The sequence below is a fragment of the Dermochelys coriacea genome, chromosome 1, assembly GCF_009764565.3.
Source record: "Dermochelys coriacea isolate rDerCor1 chromosome 1, rDerCor1.pri.v4, whole genome shotgun sequence".
NCBI classification, from domain to species: domain Eukaryota; kingdom Metazoa; phylum Chordata; order Testudines; family Dermochelyidae; genus Dermochelys; species Dermochelys coriacea.
This window is the reverse complement of record NC_050068.2, coordinates 199,152,044-199,172,423: the sequence shown is the minus strand read 5'-3', so window position 1 is coordinate 199,172,423 and position 20,380 is coordinate 199,152,044. Positions and strand designations below refer to the sequence as shown.

Genomic DNA, 20,380 nt, shown 5'->3' with positions numbered 1-20,380 from the left:
GAAATTCAAATTCAGTCAAAAATACACAAAAGCATCATTTAATTTTTTTATTAAATAAAACTAAAATGTGGATACATAAGAAAAAAAAGTTAATCAAAAAGTTTATTAAAGCATGTTTTACATTTAAAACTGATTTATTAAACAAAGGAAGTATTATCTGTAGTTAGTAAATTGAACTGATTTGTTTCTGGTCACCGTGTCCTTCCAGATTTTAAAGCTAATAGATCTCATCCTCTAACACCTAGTTTTTATTCATGGATTGGAAGAATGGAAAACAAATGTTTCTGTTTTTTCAATGCCCAGTTGGCTTCTTAAGGTTTGAAGAACTAGTTGAATAAACTGAAATGAAGAAAATATTCTCTGTGCACCTGCTGACAAAAGCTGGTTTAGCACTTCAACAAACTTTGGCTCCAGTGCTTAGCCAGTAACTTCCACTAGTTCAATGGTTTGATTTTTTTTCTTTAAAACTTGGCAGCAGACATGTACTGCTTAATGTTTTTTGTATTTTATTTTTACATGATTTTAATAGATTTAAGCTTTAACCTATGTTGTCAATTTCACATTTAAATTTTTTAAAAATAAACCTCTATTTAACTTAAATTAAAAAAAATTTTATTTGTTAATTAAAAAAAATAAAACAATCAATTTTTATTCACGCTGATCCATGTTTGTTACTAGGGAGGTGCACTATGGTGTTTTCTGGGAGCCTGTAGCCTTTTAGCCTCTGAGCTTGTTAGTGGGAATTAGTGCTATAAACAATGCTCATTCACTATGCTGCCTTTTCCTAGCAAACGCCAGTGTGCAGGGACTGTATGGAGGCAGAATGACTGAAGATCGACTCAGGGCAGTGCACAGTGCCACAAGTGATGCCATTAACCATCTTCACAGATCTCTAGAATCCTGCCCCTCAGAGGAGACACTGGCTGAGGACCCATCTGGGTTGAAGGTGAGCCAGTAGCAAGAGAAAGCAGTACTCAATTTGATTCACAGTTTCATGTAATCTCCATTATGAAACATAATGTCAGGGATTATGCTATAAAATGGGCAATTCCAACGTATTACCTATTCCTAGACAAATGTACTGCCTTATGTATTCTGTTCCACTTAAGCCAAGAGGTGCATCAATAAAAAGCGGAGGTTTGTCCTTCACTTCTATCATTTTTTGTAGGAGGAGCAAACTGCAGTACCGTGAGTGACGTATGAATCTTCAGTTTTACCAGAAGACTTTTAGCATTCTGTCAGCTACATTGGAACCTTATCACTTTTCTTCTTCTCTAAGATTGTAAAGTCTTTGGGATAGAGGCTATGTCTATGTATATATTTACAGAGCACCTAGTACAATGGGGCTCTGATCCTGATTGGGTTCTCTGGATGCAGCTTTAGTCTAACTATGACATACAAAAACTATGCTGAAAGAATGTTATTTAGGATGTAAAGTCACTTACTTGACAGTTAGGAAATGCCAGATTAAGGTTGCCTGCACAACCATAATACATAATTGTGTGTATGCATTATGATACAGTTCTTAATACGTAATCACATATGGTTTTTTCCCCCACAGGAAAATAACTTGAGATGGTTTGAATAGTGAGTTTGGCACTAGTGAAAGATGTTAGGTGGACAGGCTTAGAGACTGAAGTTCTCTGTCTGTATGTGGCATGAGTAGTACAGTGCATTTCTCTTCACAGTTCTTCTACTACTCATTCTTCCTCTGATCATCATCTTAATTGTGATCCTCTGTGCTGGTCTCAGACACAGCTGTCCACTTCTTATTCTTTTTGTATGTACTCTAACCTACCATAGAATTTAGCCCAAGCTGTGTTGTAGATTAGAGCACTCCCTGTTGAATAACAGTGAAGGGGGGTAAGTACAGTTAGCTCCCAGATTTTGCAGCTATGTGCTGCAAAGCCTTTTAGCAATTCATAGTTTCATAGAGTTTAAAGATTGAAAAGATCATTAGATCATCTAATAGGACCTCCAGTATGTCTCAGGCCATTAAATTTCACCCAGTTACCTCTGTATTGAGCCCAAAGCATAACTTGGCTAAAGCACATCTTTCAGAAAGGCATCCAGCCTTTGAAGACTCCAAGAAATGGGAAACCCACCACTTCCCTTGGTAATTTGTTCCAGTGGCTAGTCACCCTCACTATTTTAAAAACTTGTGCCTTATTTCTAATTTGAATTTGTCTGGCTTCAGCTTCAAGCCGTTTGTTCTTGTTACACCTTTCTCTTCTAGAATAGAGAGCCCTTTAATATCTGGCATTTTTTCTCTGTGAAGGTACTTATATGCTGTAATCTATCTCAATCTTTTTGATAAGCTAATTTTTCAACATCCTCTTTTAAAATGTGGATATCAGACCTGTGTGCAGTATTCCAGTATCAGCGACACCAATAATGTATACAGAGATAAAATCACCCTCCTACTCACTACTCCCATGTTTATATAGCCAAAGATCACATTAGCCCTTTTTGACACAGTATTGCGCGAACCGAGTATGGGGAACCAAAAGAAAATCTGTCCCTGCTGGGCAGATTTAATTGTCATTCTTTAATGACATGAAGAACTACAGTGACAGCTACTCTATAAAAATGCTGATAGCTATGCCATTGCCAACTCTCTGCCACAATCAGATGGACTATTTCATTATTAAAAATAGCTTTTGCCTTACTCAAGTACAGAAATCAGTCCTATACAGTAGATAGTAGAGGAATACTAAGAGAATGAATAAATGGTCAAACTTGACCTCCTCCAGCATTATTAGGAGTTGATGGTTGCTAAATGTAGTTAGTCATGAAAAAATTCCTTTACTCTCAATAACATCTCAGATTTCCACTACAGGTCATATGATAAATTAGTTTGGTTATACAATAATATAACATACAGGGTCAGAAGTTGCATTATTTGCTAGACATGATTCCCAAGGATAAAAACTCAATTATTATTTTTTAAACTTTCCTACACTGGATAGATCTGTTTCTCAGACGGTGATCTCTTTCATAGTAAGATAAAGCTTTTAAAATGACATGCTCATAAAAGATCTTTCATATTTCTTTACAAATATTTTACCTTTAAACATTTCTTCCAGCTTGTGTGTGAAGTACTAGCACAAGTTAGTCTGTCTTATAACATTTATAGTGTCTTGCTATTGCAAAAAGTCTGATCTCAGAGTAACTAGTACCACTCTGAGATGTTTGTATTGGTTTGGAAAGAAAGCTGACAGACAAGTGCTGAGTGTGCAGTTGCACTAAAACAGAACTTGATTAATTGATCAACTTGGCATTGAGGACAGAAATGTCGGAGAGCAATGTCTCTGAACGGCAATTACACTTTACATTCTGTACTTAATCTTTTCAGATCCCATTGTTGCTGCATCAGAAGCAAGCACTTGCATGGCTACTCTGGAGGGAGAGTCAGAGACCCTGTGGAGGAGTTCTGGGTAAGTAACATAATAATGCAGTGTATCTATTTGGGGGTGTATTTTTCTGGCAAATATATGCCTTGTAATTAATTCTCCACCATGGTGGCAGTGGTGAAAGCGTATTTTAGTCAGGATCCATTTCTTTGAGAATCCTGGTTTCCTTGGCTCCCATCCAGATATGGGTCAGCAGCCCATAGCAAATCATAGCTTACAGTAGTAAGTTCTTCAAGATCAACAAATATCATACTATGTTACTTGTGAGTTTGAGATACTTCAGCATAGATTTGAGCTATGCAGACTCATTCCATGACGTAATCGTGACTTTCCTTCTTCTTTTTCTTTCAGCAGATGATATGGGCCTGGGGAAGACTCTAACAATGATTGCACTCATTCTGGCCCAGAAAAGGCTAGAGAAGGGGAAAGGAAAGGAGAAGAAATTAGAAATGTGGCTGTCGAAACACGGTATAGAACAATTATACTGCAAAACAATGCTGGTACTTCAAGTGTCTGGGCTCTCTAAAAGATGTGCACTCTGTGTGGGCAACATGCATTGTGGTACTTGGATGGTCCAAGTCTGACCCACAGTGTGATACAAAGTGACTGCCCTACACTTGGCTCTGGAGGTGCAGCCTGCAGAAAGCGTATGCTGGGATCATAGTACTCCACTCAATCAGGATAGAGATGTGAATGTTGGGATTTGTAGTCTGTCTCCATTTAGCCAGGATTAAGGCAGGTGCATACTACTACATTATGTGCAAGTAATATACAGTCTTGCCCTTGGATATGTATGCAGCTCCTTCTGAAGTCAGTGAGTTGCACATGAATATCAGAAGGCTACATTTTTCCCTTATGTTTGCCCCTGGGATTTCTGCAAGCTGTTAAATGTGCCCCTCAGTTGGGTGGAGTTTAGTAACTGTGTGTGGCCATAGTCTGCCCGCCTGCCCAGTATGTAGGAACTACAGGTCTTTCATAAATCTTCGTTGGATGTTATGCTATTTGGTTGGTCAAAGTCATAGCAAGATTGCTAAGGATGTGTCTATGAGAAATCCAAACACTGCTATAGAACTCATCTATTACCATTTACCCTTGGAGATATTCTTGGGATCCAAATGACTGTTCGTTTGTGAGGGTTTTTGTGTGTAATTCCCCGCCCCTCCTTGAATCTCAGTAAGGAGGATTCTGCCAGCACTATGTGGTACAGAGAACTAAAAACATCATTCCATCTCTGAGGATGAGGGAAAGAATCCCCTATGGCAGCAACGGGCAAACTATGGCCCGCGGGCCAGATCTGGCCCCTCAGGGCTTTGGATGCAGCCCACAGATTTGTCACTCCTGTGGTTCTGTGGGCCCCGCGCTGCTCCGGGAAGCGGCTGGCACCACATCCCTGTGGCCCCTGAGGCCACCTGCCCTGGCCTCGGTGCGGGCCGCTGCCGCCCCGGAGCTGCTCCAGGAAAGTGGTGCCAGGCTGGAGCCCACACCCCAAACCCCTTCTGCACCCCAACTCCCTGCCCTGAGCCCCCTGCCACACCTCATACCCCCACCTGCACCCTAGTCCCCTGCCCTGAGCCCCCTCCTGCACCCCTCCCTGCACTCCAACCCCTTGCCCTGAGCCCCCTGCCGCACCTCTCCTGCACCCCTGCCCTGAGCACACTCCCTCCCTGTACCACTACCCTGAGCCCCCTCCTGTGACCCAACCCCTTTCCCTGAGCTCCTTCCTGCACACCGCACTCCCTCCTGCACTCCAACCCCCTGCCCCAGCCCTACATTCAAGGCCCTGCAAGCAATTTCCCCACCCCGATGTGGCCCTTGGGCCAAAACTTTTGCCCACCCCTGCCGTATGGGTATTTAATCTATTCTTAGTTTTGAAGCATAGAAGCTAGGTAATGTTATGCATATCTTGTACTAAAGCAACTGGAGATTGCATATGTCCTCCTACAGTCTGGAAAAAAAAAACCCCAGCCCTTCAGACTTTTTCAAGTTCTGATTGCACTGGTGTATCCTGTATGCACATGTACACAGAACTGACTTGTATATGGAAACGTTAGTTGTTAATTTATTTTCTCAGAATGATGGCTCCATCCTCGTTTAATTTATGAGTTTTTTGTTGTTGTTGTTGTTCGTTTTTTATTCCTCCCAAAAATGTTACCAGGATTTTCTGTCTGTCTTAAGCAATCAGTATTTCTTTTTCCCAAAACAAAACTTAAATATTTGCATAGATGATTTTCATGAGATGTCACATTCTGGCTTTTTTTTTTTCTAGACTTTCAGCATGCTAAAACAGAAATAATTAAGTGTGATAACAAGGCACTTTTTAGTCTTTCAGTGCCTCATATTGAAATCCTTATTTATTATACTAGTAAGGCTTCATGCATGAAATTTGTTAATACAAAATAGCAACAAAAGAATGTCAAGTACATGAAAAATAAGCTGATCTTTAAAATATTTTGGTTTGCGTATGGTGTTTTTAATATTATACAGATTTTCTCCAAAATGTACAATTGCAGGAATACAATGAAGAACTGAAACACTTAAAAAAGACACATCTTGGTTTTGCAGAACCATGTGAATGGGAAAAGTGGGCCTGCTCCTCTAAATAGATGGAAGGTTTGGAAAGTCAAGGCAGCTGGTTGGGAAATCCCAATTGTACTCAAATGAGAAGATTCTGAAATCTCTTCCTTTTCTTGTCTTTCTATTTAAGATTCCTCTGTCATCCTCTCCCGAGGTACTTTAATTGTCTGTCCAGCATCCCTGATCCACCACTGGAAAAAGGAGGTTGAGAGACATGTAAGCAGTGGCAAACTGAGGGTCTGTCTGTACCATGGATCCAACCGGAACAAGCAAGTAGAGACGTAAGTGCAAAGCCATGGCAATTCTGCACAGGAGAAGCAAAGCGCTAAGCAGGAGGTTCATTGGCTGAGCTGTCTTGGGGAGAAGCCCCCAACAGTAGAACTGTAGGAGGCACAGGGAGTCAGGATTGATTGAAGCACTGGCTCTTACAGAACAGCATCCTACATGTTCATCCTTGAGTGTTGGTTTTGCTGCCTTGCAGAAAGGATTCCTGATGGGTCTCATTGCTGACAAGCATGTCTCTTCTTTTTGTACAGCCTCTCTGAATATGACATTGTTGTCACCACCTACCATCTTCTCTCCAAAGAAATTCCCACGAAGAAGGAAGAGGGAGAGGTCCCTGCTGAGGACCATGATGTGGGGGTGAGATGCATGCAGTTGACAAGGGGGCTGCTTTATACAGAGAGACTTAAAAATCATATTAGATTGAGAAGTTGTTCAACCTATTATTGTTACAAGAAACACTTAAGATTACTGAACGTGGAAAAATATTACTTTTTCTTTTTCAATCCTCTATTGCTGCGAGAGACTTATACAAACAGGAGAAACTGACTGGAGACAATCAAGTTGTCAAGTGCACAAAGTAAACAGAAAAAGTAGAGTATCTATCCTAAGCTTTGTTACAATAATCATGTTACTTTTAATAGTAGTAACTAACCAGGGCTTGGACTCCAGCCCAAGCCCAAATATCTGTCCACATTGCAGTTTTATAGACCTGCAGCCTGAGGCCCACGAGCTTGAGTCAGCTGACATGGACCAGCCGTGTGTGTTCTTGCAGTGTAGATATACACTAAAGTCAAAACTACTTTCAGTTGGCTGTATGGTACAGATGAAGTACACTTCAGTTCCCTGGGTGCATTTTGTATATGATATTAACTTTTATGCCTTACATCTGTATGCACAAGAGACCCAAATATGTCTCCTGCAGCCATTGGATCTCTGTATTTCCACACACTTGTAAATGTAAAATCTCCCCTCATGGATTAATGGGATGGGATTTATCTTTTGGGGTGCATTACATTTATCCTTTTGTCATAACCTGGCAAAATTCTGCTTGTCCAGAATGAATGTTTTTGGGTAGGATATTAAAATATGCATTTTTTTCATTATCCATAATCATGGTAAAGGACAGCCAAGGACACTTTGATCTGGGGCTAGTAGACTTTCTTGACAGTTTTGCAGAGCTACTTGACTGAAATAAGCAGCGGATGTTATAAAGGGGTGGAGAGAGACCCACAATAGAAGTGGTGACTGCTAAGACCTCTGCTCAGATTTGTGGGGACTTCCACCAGGGAAAGACTTCCTGCCAAAAAAAAAAAACCCTATCGACTTGTGGCTTTCCAGGATGTGGGTTTTTTTTCCCCCCAGCCTGATATAGAATTATAAATTCAAGCCTGCTTTCTCCTCCAGGATACATCATGTCCCTGCTCTCCTCTGCTCCGAGTAGCCTGGGCTCGGATTATACTGGATGAGGCCCACAATATCAAAAACCCCAAAGTTCAGACCTCTATAGCTGTGTGCAAACTGAGAGCCAGTGCCAGATGGGCTGTCACCGGGACGCCTATACAGAACAACCTGCTGGATATGTACTCATTGCTCAGGTGAGCTGACCACGTGGGAAACAATATAACCCTGGTAACCGTAGCTTTGTCTATGGGCATCGTCCAGTCATCTTAAACCAAAGATCCTGGTGTAGAGTAACTTTGCTAGTGGTGGGGATTCCCAATCCAGTTATTCTTTGGTAATTCAATACCACCAAGCAACTTATGGTAGTGCAGACTTCTCAGGTGAATGGATTTTGGCTAGGCCAGTAGTTTTACCTCAGTTCTTTGTATGGTATTAGATTCTACACCTGCAGATAAGGTGGTCCACAGCCTAGTTGCTCTGTATCCTGGGTCATTGACCTATTGCTTATAGTTTTGTTTCCATAATCAAGGGGGTTAGGTTAGTTATTAATCTATAGTATGTCCTTTATAGGAGAATTGAATTGATCATGGCATTGACTTTAATGAACAGCTGTGTTCACTCAATAGTCATTGTTTCTCTCCTGTGGCATTGCTAGGGCTTCATTAGAATGAGAGAGCATGTGCTTGTTACAATAGTTTCCAACAAATTAGTTATGAATTTAGATGGCTCTGCAAAAAGTGGCTCTAGTTGGGTCATAAGCGGGTTGAACACTTGTTTTTGATCACTGAGTTTAGCTTCAAGCTGGGTGATTGGAGGGGAACTTTTGCACAAACTTGAGATGAACAGATTGTTTGATTTTGAGAGATGGGAATTTGAAGCATTAAATGCGATGCCTTTTGGCAAATTCTTATGCTATTTTTCTTTTTGCCATCTTAAAAAAAATAATTAAAAAATGAGGTGTTCAGAGGTATACTAACTAAGAGGAGGTGATCCCTGGTGAACCAACAGTATGGCCCCCTAGCACATTGGGACCAAGATTTCTCGGATCATCAGGCAGTTTGTGTTTTAGTGTACAAAGATGTGTCAGTGCTAAGTCTGAATATAGATTCTGTTACTGTTGTGGGCTTTTGTTTGAGGGAATTTGATGTAAACAGAACACGAGGCTGTTTTGGATGGGAAGCAATTCGATTCTCTTCTGATCTTCTTGAGACTAACCAAAGAACTTCACTTAAACTGGCATTGTCTTTTCTGTCTTCTCCTGGTAGGTTTCTGCGTTGCTCTCCCTTTGATGAATTCAAGCTGTGGAAGAACCAGGTAGATAACAATACAAAGAAAGGGGGAGAGAGATTGAGTATCTTAACCAGGAGTCTCTTATTGCGGAGAACCAAGGACCAGTTGGACTCGACTGGCAAGCCCCTGGTAATGACCTCTCTTCTCTTCTGGGTGTGGGAATGGGATCTGTGCCCTCCATGTAGCAGTCAGATGGTAGTTTTTCATATATGGGCTTGTCACTCTGCAACTGGTTTTTCCCTTTGTTCTGCAGTTTAGGATGCAAGACCAGACCCTGTCATTCACCACAAGGAGGCTTGGCTTCCAATGGACTAAAAAGCTCATTATATATTGTTTGTTTTCTTAATGAAGTTAAACTTCCTGTCAATTAAAATATTCTACAGAGCAGAGAGTCAGTGAACTGAATTCTTACATCCAACAAATGGCCAGGTCAGAATGGTGAGCCTGGATACTCTGAGAAGAGAAATAATCAGGTATCAAATTTATCTTATTTAGGCTAGCCGTTCCTACTACTAGGATTTTAACAGCAATGAAATACCAAAGATGGCCTTCCATGGCTGCTTACAATTTAAGATAGCAATTGGTTTCCTCTAATGGATTATTTGGGGTATCTCAGCATACAGAATTTTTTTTAAATAAATGTATATATTTTATAAAAGGCTACATCTAGAAAGGTTGGGCAGCTAGCTTGTAGTATCTAATTGTGAACGGTGTACCAAGTAGCTGCTTTCTCAACCCAAGAAATTAGACATGCCCTAGTAAGCATGTAGCAATTGAAGCTTAGTTGCTTGCTTTGCCTTTTAATGCTGACTGATATAAACAGAGCATTTGACTTCCTTTTAAGCCTGAGTGCTAACCAAGCAGAGCTTAACAGCTCTCTAAAGAACCAGTTTGTACCATGATTGCTTTAGGATGATTAGGTTTAGCACAGAAAGAAGGGTGCCATTTCCTGAGATGTGTGCTACACTATGTTAACTCTTGGACTAAAAGCTGGGTCAAAATGCAGCAGCACGTTGTTGTTGGTCAGTGACTGGCAGGTGTGATCCTCTTTGGAACTGTAGAGCAGAGGAGAAACCCAGTAGTGAGTCTCAATATTCAAAGAGGAATACAAGGCATCTGATTTCTTTCCATGCAATATATTAGCAAATTAAACGTTTTATAGCTCAGTGTTATCAACTCTAGTGATTTTTGAGGTTTGTGATTTTTAGTGTTTTTCCTAAAGCCCCAGCTCCTGGAATCATGATATTGTATGAGAGTCTCAGCTTTAATTTAAAATAAGTAAGTTTCTGGCCCTCATGATTGCAGAGGAAAGCATGAAAATGTGAAGCAAGTATAACCTAAGGGATGAAAAACAGAAGGCTAATAAAAAGAACCCAACATTACGTTTTTAATCTTTTTTTATTTTGGTGGGGCTGGACTCAGTTTTTGAATGTTTGGGGTTGGCAATTGTGAGTTCATCCTAAACCTAGCTATTTGTTATGTGAAGAATGCCAGGGAACTTGGCATCTGGAGGGATGAACTGCAAGATGAACTACAAGCTGGTGGGAGAGGTTTTCAGCAATGGCGTTGGGGCTGGAGTTGGGTGGGACTGTTGCCTGAGGTGAGAAATGTTCAGTAATCTCTCTGGCATCTGCTTCCAGAATGATCACCTCATCTCAAGTTAGGCGTGTTCACTCTTAGCTGTTGAACCTGCAGGGAACGTGGCTGGGGTTGCATGTATGTGGGCTGTAGGGATGCCTATCCAATAGGATTTTTAAGTTTCAATGGACATAGTAGATGTTCCTTCTGTATATACATTCTCTAACTCTGCACAAACTACCTCTCTCCTTATCAGCCTTGCTTGTTAGCTACTGTGGCTCTGATGAGGAACCTGAGGGTGTTACTGTACCTGCAGATGCAGAGCCAACAGGGAGTGTTCTACATGGCTTAGCATCTTAATTTGAGTGACGGATTTTTTTTAATATTTTATTTTATTTTATTTTTTTTTAAAGATTCAAATCAGATGAGAAGCCTCATCCCATCCTTATCACATCCTACCCATTTAGGACCTGATGTGCTTGACCCATTTTAAATTATAGCGCCACCCTGTTAGGCCTGGTGATCCATGGCTTCTGCCACACGTCGGCTCATGGCTGCCATGTTGTGGTTATTGCTTGTCTCTTGAACGTTGTGGGGAGGATCACGGGAAACACTATTCTGTAGAAGGCCACAGGGGCTTCAGCATTTTATCCAAAGCAGTGTGAAAGATTTCCTCCCAGGGAGCTGAGCATGTTGCCTGCACAACATTCCTGGGCCATCTGGCCTGGGGAACAACAAGCTGTTTGATCTCTAAGACAGCAGAGTCTTGCATATGTTGTTCAGTGATGTTGGGTTCAATGAAGCTGAAGGAATCAGCAGTGATCATGGGGCTTTCTGAAATCTCTACACAGTAAATGGCTTACTCTGTTTGTTTTTTCTCTCTAGGTATCTCTGCCTGAGCGACGCACTCAGTTGCATCGGTTAAAACTCTCGGAAGATGAGCAGTCTGTGTACAATGTGCTCTTTGCAAGATCAAGGTATGAGTGTCTGAGAAGGAGGGAGGATGGCGACTTCCCATCCTTTCCAATTCTTGTTTTCATCTTACAGTGAAATCTTACTAAGTTAGGAGTTGACTGTCTGGGCAAATTCTGCTTTCCATATAATTTCTGGCTGTGTATATGCTAGACGCTTTTTGGATATCTCCTACCTTTGCACTCCCATCATTGCAGCTCCACCATTGTTGTAACAGTGGGATCACTAGTATAAACAGATCATTGGTGTTTTTACCACCATGTTAAACACTCCTAGAAGCAGCTCGCAATGATACAGTGGTTAAAAACTCCTATGACTGCCTGTGCCCTGTACTACCACTCTGAATGTTAGTGTAAAATGGTGAGAGATTTCTGTGACCTTACCCAGGGTACTGGACTGTTAGACAGCTGTGTCCCCCTCAGTTCTCCAGCCTGGGGTGCCTTTTACAATGCTTTGCTGTGAGAGCAGCCACTCCTGGCCAGCTCTCACACAGCCTCTAGCATGTAAACTATTCCCAGCTGAGTTATACGAGTGCTCTTAGCCAGCCACTCTGAACTATATTACAGAGTGACACCAGCAAATTTCCAGTCCCAGACTTGTTCCCAGACATGTGTGTCTTGTACTGCCCTGCTCTTTCCTTCTGGACAATACAAGCTCATATAAAGTTCATAATTTCATTAATAGAAAATAATATGCAAATACCTTATCTCAAATAGAGTTTCCTAAACACTTCAATCCAAACACACGGGTTTAGATAAAACAATAAAAAAAAGTTTATTAACTACAGAAAGCTAGATTTTAAGTGATTACAAGTAATGAGGCATGTAAGTCATAATTGGATACAAAGAAATAAAAGGTTAAATGCAAGCTAATACCTAACTTAACAAGCTAAGTGAATTTACAGCAAAAAGGTTTCTCTCAAACATGCAGACAGCAATCTGGCTAGATACCTCCAGCCAGGACCCCTCCCCCAATTCAGTTATGCTTTTGTCTTTCAAACATGGTTGATGCTGTGAGAGGAGAGAGGTGATTTGGGGCTTCTGTTATTCATTTTTATAACTTTTTTCCTCATTTTTAAACTGTTTCCATGGCTAACCCCAGCTGTTCCATTACCAAGAGGTAAATTTCTCACTCGCACCCTTCTTCCTGCCAAAGAATGGCCGCTTAATCAGGTGATAGTCCATTTGATTATCCTGACACCTGGTTGAGGTGCAGGCTACCCTTTTGTCTCTGGGGAACTAGTTTGAAGCTGTTTCCCTAAACTTGGAACATGTCTCAGTAAAGTCATACAGTAAAACATAACTTTACATACAATATTTCTACACATATTTTACAAGAACAGTAATGTTCAGCAGATTATGAGCTTTCAAATGATATCTCACAGGGCATACTTTGTCCAAGATTTGTCATAGTTTTTGTAAAAGTGGTGAACATCAGGGTACAGACTGTTACAATTTCCCAAAAGAATATAATGTAGACAAGCCTCTTGGACTTCCACAACTCTGCAGGTAACATCCTAGTCTTCTTCAGACTCTCTCTCCCAGACCCTTACTAGTTATCTGGATATCCTCCATCGTCCCACCTATTTTGGAGGACTTCTACCTTGTGACACCTCCACAAGCCTCCAAAGGATCTGTGTCTCAACAAGGCTAATTTTTCTCTGCCCATAGTCTTTATACTCATCAAATAGTTGAAGACTATGCTGTAGCTCCCCTGGCTTGTTGTTTACCCAAGCTATGAATACCCAGATTTTTAAATCTTTATTCAAGTCAGTCCCTCTGACCCCCTGATACTCTTTGTTGCCTTGGATGCTGTATTCATATGCTGTTGCACCAAAGAACTATATACAAGGGCGTTTCACCTCCTTGCATCGTGACAGGCTTCTGTGTACACAACCCAAATTTGCATTGGCACAAACCATTTTCTAACTTGCTGCCCACTATTGCCCCTACATCTTTCAGCATCACCACATTCCAGGTTTTTTCCCCTCCAGTTGGGTATTTTTCTCCAGATGCTTTCACTCATATTTTGCACAAAGCATTATCCATTGGGTCTTGCATTTCTAGGAAAATGAGGTTATTTGGGTATTTTTTGATGGTGAGAATTCTTCCTCCCATGCTCTCTAAAGTAGATCTCCATTCCAGCCTTACCTGTTTGCCTGAAACTCTGACACATGGGATTCCCTTGAAGGTGAATCACAAAATAATATTAACTAGAGACATGCTAAATTGCTTGCTGGTGAAGCTTATCTTGTTTCTCCTTCCTTACTCCAGTTTTCTTAGACCAGAGGTCCCCAAACCGTGGGGCACCGCCCCCAGGGGGGTGCAGAAGAACATTCAGGGGTGCAGCTGGGGCCTGGGCCAGCCTCCACAGGGGATGGGGAGGGAGCGCTCGCTGATCCTGGCTGCCGGCCGAGGCTCTGCTTCTGGCCCCGACTCCACCCAGCTGTGGCCACAGCCTCATGTCCTTACCCCTGTCTGCATTCTCCCCTCCTGGAGCTGTGGCCCTGCACCCAGCCCCAGCTCAGGAGGGGGGGGGGGTGGACACAGGTAAGGGGGCACCAGGTAAAAAGTTTGGGGACCATTGGCTTAGATTGAAACTGTTTGTGGGACACAGGTTGTGTCTAAATATTTATCTCTAATTTCTCCCTCGCATAACCCTGCTGTCTTTCATTTTTGCCAGGTCAACACTACAGTCCTATTTAAAGAGACAAGAAGAGCAGAAGAGTCATTGCAGAGAGTACTCTGGTGCTAACCCATTTGATAAAGGTTAGAATAGAGGACACAGAAATGTTCTGTGGGGAGTGGTTTTTTAAATTATTAGGAAATTCTCCCTTAAAATTAAGAGGGAGTACAGAGCGGAGAGGGGGAGCTATGATTCCTCAGTTCTCAGCACCTTGGGGGTCCTCTTTGGAAAACAGCTTGACTGCTGCCCTTGTGAAGATTGTTGCTGTAGAATATGCAGGGGGAAGGTTTGGTGTGCGTCTGCAAAGCCTTTTTCTGGCAGTGCTGTTGCCAGGCTCCCCTTTAAGGTATAGGGCTCTGTACGCTGCATATCTGTTTGCTCTGGGTAAGAAAGGAGGCGTGGTGCAAGTTACAAACAAAGTACTGGTGTGGCAGGTGGTGTTTTGAGCAATGTATTATAGTGGTTAGAACAGGGGACTGATTCAGGACTCCCAAGTCCTGTTCACATTATGTGGTGTTGGGCAAGTCACTTAACATATTTGGGCCTCAGTTTCCCCCTCTCTGAAATGGATATAATATCTGCTCAACATGGGTATTGAGGATTAATGAAAGGTTTAACAGAAGTACAAAGTGTTAGCATAATTTATGTAATCTCTTGCTTCTTGATGTCTTGTGTAGGAACATACCAAGCCTAGCAAAACACAAGTTTCGTGCTAAACTGCTGCAGTTTTACATTTCCTCTTGTTGAAATATGACTGGCTGGTAGAGCTGCTGTTCTGATATGCCTCTGAATGTTTTCTGTCTTTTCTTCCTTCCTAATAGTAGTACAAGAATTTGGAGCTAGTCAAAAGGATTCCCAAAGTGACTCTCGCGTCTCAAGTACTGTCCATGTCTTGTCCATGCTGTTGAGACTCCGCCAGTGCTGCTGCCATCTTTCCTTACTAAAAGTGGTAACTGTGCTGTCTTGTACTGTGATTAATGTGGTGTATAGAATGAATCGTGTATAGAAGGAGTTGTAGACCAAGCTGGATGAGCAAGCATCTTAGAGAGGTGATTATGAAGAAGCAGAAAGCATACAGGGAGTGGAAGATGGGAGGGATCAGCAAGGAAAGCTACCTAATTGAGGTCAGAAGATGTAGGGATAAAGTGAGAGAGGCTAAAAGTCGAGTAGAGTTGGACCTTGCAAAGGGAATTAAAACCAATAGTAAAAGGTTCTATAGCCATATAAATAAGAAGAAAACTAAGAAGGAAGAAGTGGGGCTGCTTAACACTGAGGATGGAGCGGAGGTTAAAGATAATCTAGGCATGGCCCAATATCTAAACAAATACTTTGCCTCAGTCTTTAATAAGGCTAAAGAGGATCTTGGGGATAATGGTAGCATGACAAATGGGAAGGAGGATACAGAGGTAGATATTACCATATCTGAGGTAGAAGCGAAACTGAAACAGCTTAATGGGACTAAATCGGGGGGCCCAGATAATCTTCATCCAAGAATATTAAAGGAATTGGCACCTGAAATTGCAAGCCCATTAGCAAGAATTTTTAATGAATCTGTAAACTCAGGAATAGTACCGAATGATTGGAGAATTGCTAATATAGTTCCTATTTTTAAGAAAGGAAAAAAAAGTGATCCGGGTAACTACAGGCCAGTTAGTTTGACATCTGTAGTATGCAAGGTCCTGGAAAAAATTTTGAAGGAGAAATTAGTTAAGGACATTGAAGTCAATGGTAAATGGGACAAAATACAACATGGTTTTACAAAAGGTAGATCGTGCCAAACCAATCTAATCTCCTTTTTTGAAAAAGTAACAGATTTTTTAGATAAAGGAAATGCAGTGGATCTAATTTACCTAGATTTCAGTAAGGCATTTGATACCGTGCCACATGGGGAATTATTAGTTAAATTGGAGAAGATGGGGATTAATATGAACATCAGAAGGTGGATAAGGAATTGGTTAAAGGGGAGACTGCAACGGGTCCTACTGAAAGGCGAACTGTCAGGTTGGAGGGAGGTTACCAGTGGAGTTCCTCAGGGATCGGTTTTGGAACCAATCTTATTTAATCTTTTTGTTACTGACCTTGGCACAAAAAGTGGGAGTGTGCTAATAAAGTTTGCAGATGATACAAAGCTGGGAGGTATTGCCAATTTGGAGAAGGATCGGGATATTATACAGGAGGATCTGGATGACCTTGTAAACTGGAGTAATAGTAATAGGATGAAATTTAATAGTGAGAAGTGTAAGGTTATGCATTTAGGGATTAATAACAAGAATTTTAGCTATAAGTTGGGGACGCATCAATTAGAAGTAACGGAAGAGGAGAAGGACCTTGGAGTATTGGTTGATCATAGGATGACTATGAGCTGCCAATGTGATATGGCTGTGAAAAAAGCTAAGGCGGTTTTGGGATGTATCAGGAGAGGCATTTCCAGTAGGGATAAGGAGGTTTTAGTACCGTTATACAAGGCACTGGTGAGACCTCACCTAGAATACTGTGTGCAGTTCTGGTCTCCCATGTTTAAAAAGGATGAATTCAAACTGGAGCAGGTACAGAGAAGGGCTACTAGGATGATCCAAGGAATGGAAAACTTGTCTTATGAAAGGAGACTTAAGGAGCTGGGCTTGTTTAGCCTAACTAAAAGAAGGTTGAGGGGAGATATGATTGCTCTCTATAAATATATCAGAGGGATAAATACCGGAGAGGGAGAGGAATTATTTCAGCTCAGCACCAATGTGGACACAAGAACAAATGGGTATAAACTGGCCACCAGGAAGTTTAGACTAGAAATCAGACGAAGGTTTTTAACCATCAGAGGAGTGAAGTTTTGGAATAACCTTCCAAGGGAAGCAGTGGGGGCAAAAGATCTATCTGGTTTTAAGATTCTACTCGATCAGTTTATGGAGGAGATGGTATGATGGGATAATGGGATTTTGGTAAGTAATTGATCTTTAAATATTCAGGGTAAATAGGCCAAATCCCCTGAGATGGGATATTAGATGGATGGGATCTGATTTACTATAGAAAACTCTTTCCTGGGTATCTGGCTGGTGAATCTTGTCCATGTGCTCAGGGTTTGGCTGATTGCCATGTTTGGGGTCGGGAGGGAGTTTTCCTCCAGGGCAGATTGGAGAGGCCCTGGAGGTTTTTTTGCCTTCCTTTGTAGCATGGGGCATGGTTGACTGGAGGGAGGCTTCTCTGCTCCCTCGAAGTTTTGAACCATGATTTGAGGACTTCAATAGCTCAGACATGGGTGAGGTTTTTCATAGGAGTGGGTGGGTGACATTCTGTGGCCTGCGCTGTGCAGGAGGTCGGACTAGATGATCAGAGTGGTCCTTTGTGACCTTAGTATCTATGAATCTATGAATCATTGTAGAAGCACTTGATTAGAGCACAGAGCAATTTTGGCTATACCTATCAGAGCTCTAATTCCTTGAATGGAACTTCCAAAGAACTTACAGGTACTAGAGGATGTTTATGTTGGTAACTCATTTGAGAGCATTCTTCCGTCTGAGGTCAGTCCAGTTCCCCATCATGGTTGACTGGGGGAAACCAGCATTTCTACATTAATTAATGCTCCTTTCTTGTTTGATGACTTACACAATTACAGAGGATTACAATGCAGACACTTACTATAACCTTGCAACATGGCATACAGATGTTATAAATAAGATGAATACATGCAGCATCCTATGAGCATTTCGTAATTCTAAACACGTTCTTATAAATCTAATGCCTATTTTAACAATACTAACACATAGGTGAGCCAGACTTGTTTCCAGCTATGCATTTGTCAGTGTTCAGTGAGGTGTAGGGGTCTTGCCATGAGCTGGCACCTGGTCTGCTAGTATCACAACAAACTTATAAAGTAAAGGAGAAGTGTGCTTTTTTGAACCAAACCAGTTTTTGCAGAATATTTGAAAGAAACCAGCAACAACCTAGTAGGAAACTTTTCCTGATGTTCAGCCCATACTTTTCCTTAAAATTTCTTTTATTTAAGCTTACAGGCCCCATGGTAAATTTTTCTCCATTCTTGCTGTTTACTTTGGCAAATATTTGTTGCCCTGTTGATGTGTCCTCTCTTCTCTCCTAGTCTTAGCCAGTTTAGTTGGCTGCTAAATTTTTTCCTTAAAGAAAATAAAATTATTAGTTTCTCTGAATCCACCTGCGTGTCTCTTTCTTGTATTGAGGTCCAAACACTGCACTGTAGAAGCAGTTTTACCAGAATCATATTAAGAGTCATATTGCCCAATCCATGACATGATCTTTTATTTGCTGTCCCCTACTACTCCCTTGGTCACTTACTGAAGCGTCATGCTTGTGAACGCCACAGTCCTTGAACTGGTCGGGGCATGTGGGCCTTCTGGTACTGGCATATATGCTAAATGAATTGGGGGCATTGCTTTAGAAATTCCTGGTACTAAAAAATTAATGGGTCTGCAATAGGCTGCATTAAAAAACTGGTTAAGCACTGAACATTGCCGATGTGGCCTCCACAACTGAGCATCTTGCCAAGAGGTCAGGCGCTGCACCTGACTTGTGTAATATGGAGTGGATTGCAACGTCTTTCGTGTTAGGCCATAATTTCTTGTGGTTCTCACCTTTCAGATTTAAGATAAAAGTGGCCGGCACAGGTTACATGGTAAAGTTCTGTAGGCCATACTTATGAGTTCCATTCCCAGGTCCAACACCACCCCCTTAAACATTGGACAAGTTTTCTCTTCTACCTCAATTTCCCCATCTGTAAAATGGAGCTAAAGCTTACCCATCTTATAGGGAGGCTTCAGGTGTGAAGCGCTATAGACTGTGCTTCTCCACCCTCTAAACTATGTATTTCAATGGTAATTTGGAACAGAGCATGGCTTTATCTCCTGATTATAAGAAGCAACTCCATCTTGTGGGCGTACAGCCCAGGGAGGAGAATGGTCCCTGAGGCAAGCTCAAGAAGTTCTGCTAATAGCACTCAGATGATGCTTTCTGGTTATCATCTGCTGGTGTGCATGTGGCTCTCATTCCTTATTATATCTTCTTCTTTACTCTTTTGCAGGCCCTGGATCAAGCTAACTTGAACAGTGAAGGCCTTTCTCTTTCCCTGGAAGAACACCTCAGTGCTTTAACGTTGTCTGAACTCCAAAGTCCCGACCCAAAATCTATCGTCTATCTCAATGGCAAGGCTTTCAGCATGGATCTCTTTGAAATCACCAGAGAAAGCACCAAAGTATGTTGGCTGTGGTTCTGTCACCTCTCTTGGGAGGCCTAGATTTCAGCATTTTCATAATTTGTTTTAAGTGAATTTTGGTAGCATGATATGTTTGCAGTTGCCTAGTTAAGTGGGTCAGCAGTTTGGGCATGAGTAGCTGACTGTACAGATGAACCTATTTCAGGGAGATTCCAACCTGTCAAACGACACAGGAGGCCTTAAGGGAAGAGTACCTCCAACAAAACCACCAGGACACACAGGATCTACCATGCTGGTGGACTCTCAGTGCCCATCTCAAACATTAGACCCTTGAGACAGTACAGAACTTCTTGGTCAAGGAAGGGAGCTGGCAGCAAAGTAGTTTCTAAAACCTTTAGATAACGGGTGGGAGAAGGGGAGCTTGGGTCCACACGGGAAGCTTGATTCCTACAAAACATGTTTGTAACTCTTGATTTCTTATGATGGTTTTTATGTCTTGAGGTCTTATTACTGTTACTGGATCAGACTTATCTAAAAAGTCACAGTAACTACAGTAAAAAGTTACAGAAACAAATTACAACTTGCATGCTTTAGCGGAGTTAAATTACCCTTTTGCAACATCCTAGAGTGAACACTTACATTTTTTTTTACTCCGTGTAACTTACCTCAGGGGTTCTCAACCAGGGATATGCATACCCATAGGGGTACACAGAGGTCTTCCAGGGGGTACATCAACTCATCTACGTATTGGCCTAGTTTTACAACAGGCTGCATAGAAAGCACTAGCAATGTCAGTACAAACTAAAATTTCATGCAGACAATCACTTGTTTATACACCATACACTGAAATGTCAGTACAATATTTACATTCCAATTGATTTATTTATTATTACATGGTAAAAATGAGAGAGTCAGCAATTTTTCAGTAATAGTGAGCTGTGACACTTGTATTTTTATGTCTGATTTTGTAAGTAGTTTAAGTGAGGTGAAACTTGGGGTACACAAG

The 20,380-nt window shown here is 41.5% G+C and overlaps 1 protein-coding gene across 5 annotated transcripts in view; it reads left to right on the top strand.

Moving 5' to 3' along the window:
- TTF2 (transcription termination factor 2) overlaps positions 1-20,380 on the top strand; it is a 37,412-nt gene that overhangs the window by 8,949 nt on the left and 8,083 nt on the right. For 3 of the 5 annotated variants that reach the window (XM_038422319.2, XM_038422326.2, XM_038422293.2), the window contains 11 exons: positions 789-946; positions 3,356-3,437; positions 3,765-3,881; positions 6,118-6,268; positions 6,524-6,629; positions 7,677-7,867; positions 8,939-9,092; positions 11,427-11,518; positions 14,196-14,281; positions 15,020-15,147; positions 19,243-19,413. In XM_038422319.2, the coding sequence (XP_038278247.1) occupies positions 789-946; positions 3,356-3,437; positions 3,765-3,881; positions 6,118-6,268; positions 6,524-6,629; positions 7,677-7,867; positions 8,939-9,092; positions 11,427-11,518; positions 14,196-14,281; positions 15,020-15,147; positions 19,243-19,413 (1,436 nt within the window). The remainder of the gene's footprint in view (positions 1-788; positions 947-3,355; positions 3,438-3,764; positions 3,882-6,117; positions 6,269-6,523; positions 6,630-7,676; positions 7,868-8,938; positions 9,093-11,426; positions 11,519-14,195; positions 14,282-15,019; positions 15,148-19,242; positions 19,414-20,380) is intronic. The other 2 variants (XM_038422301.2, XM_038422310.2) reach the window with 2 other exon arrangements.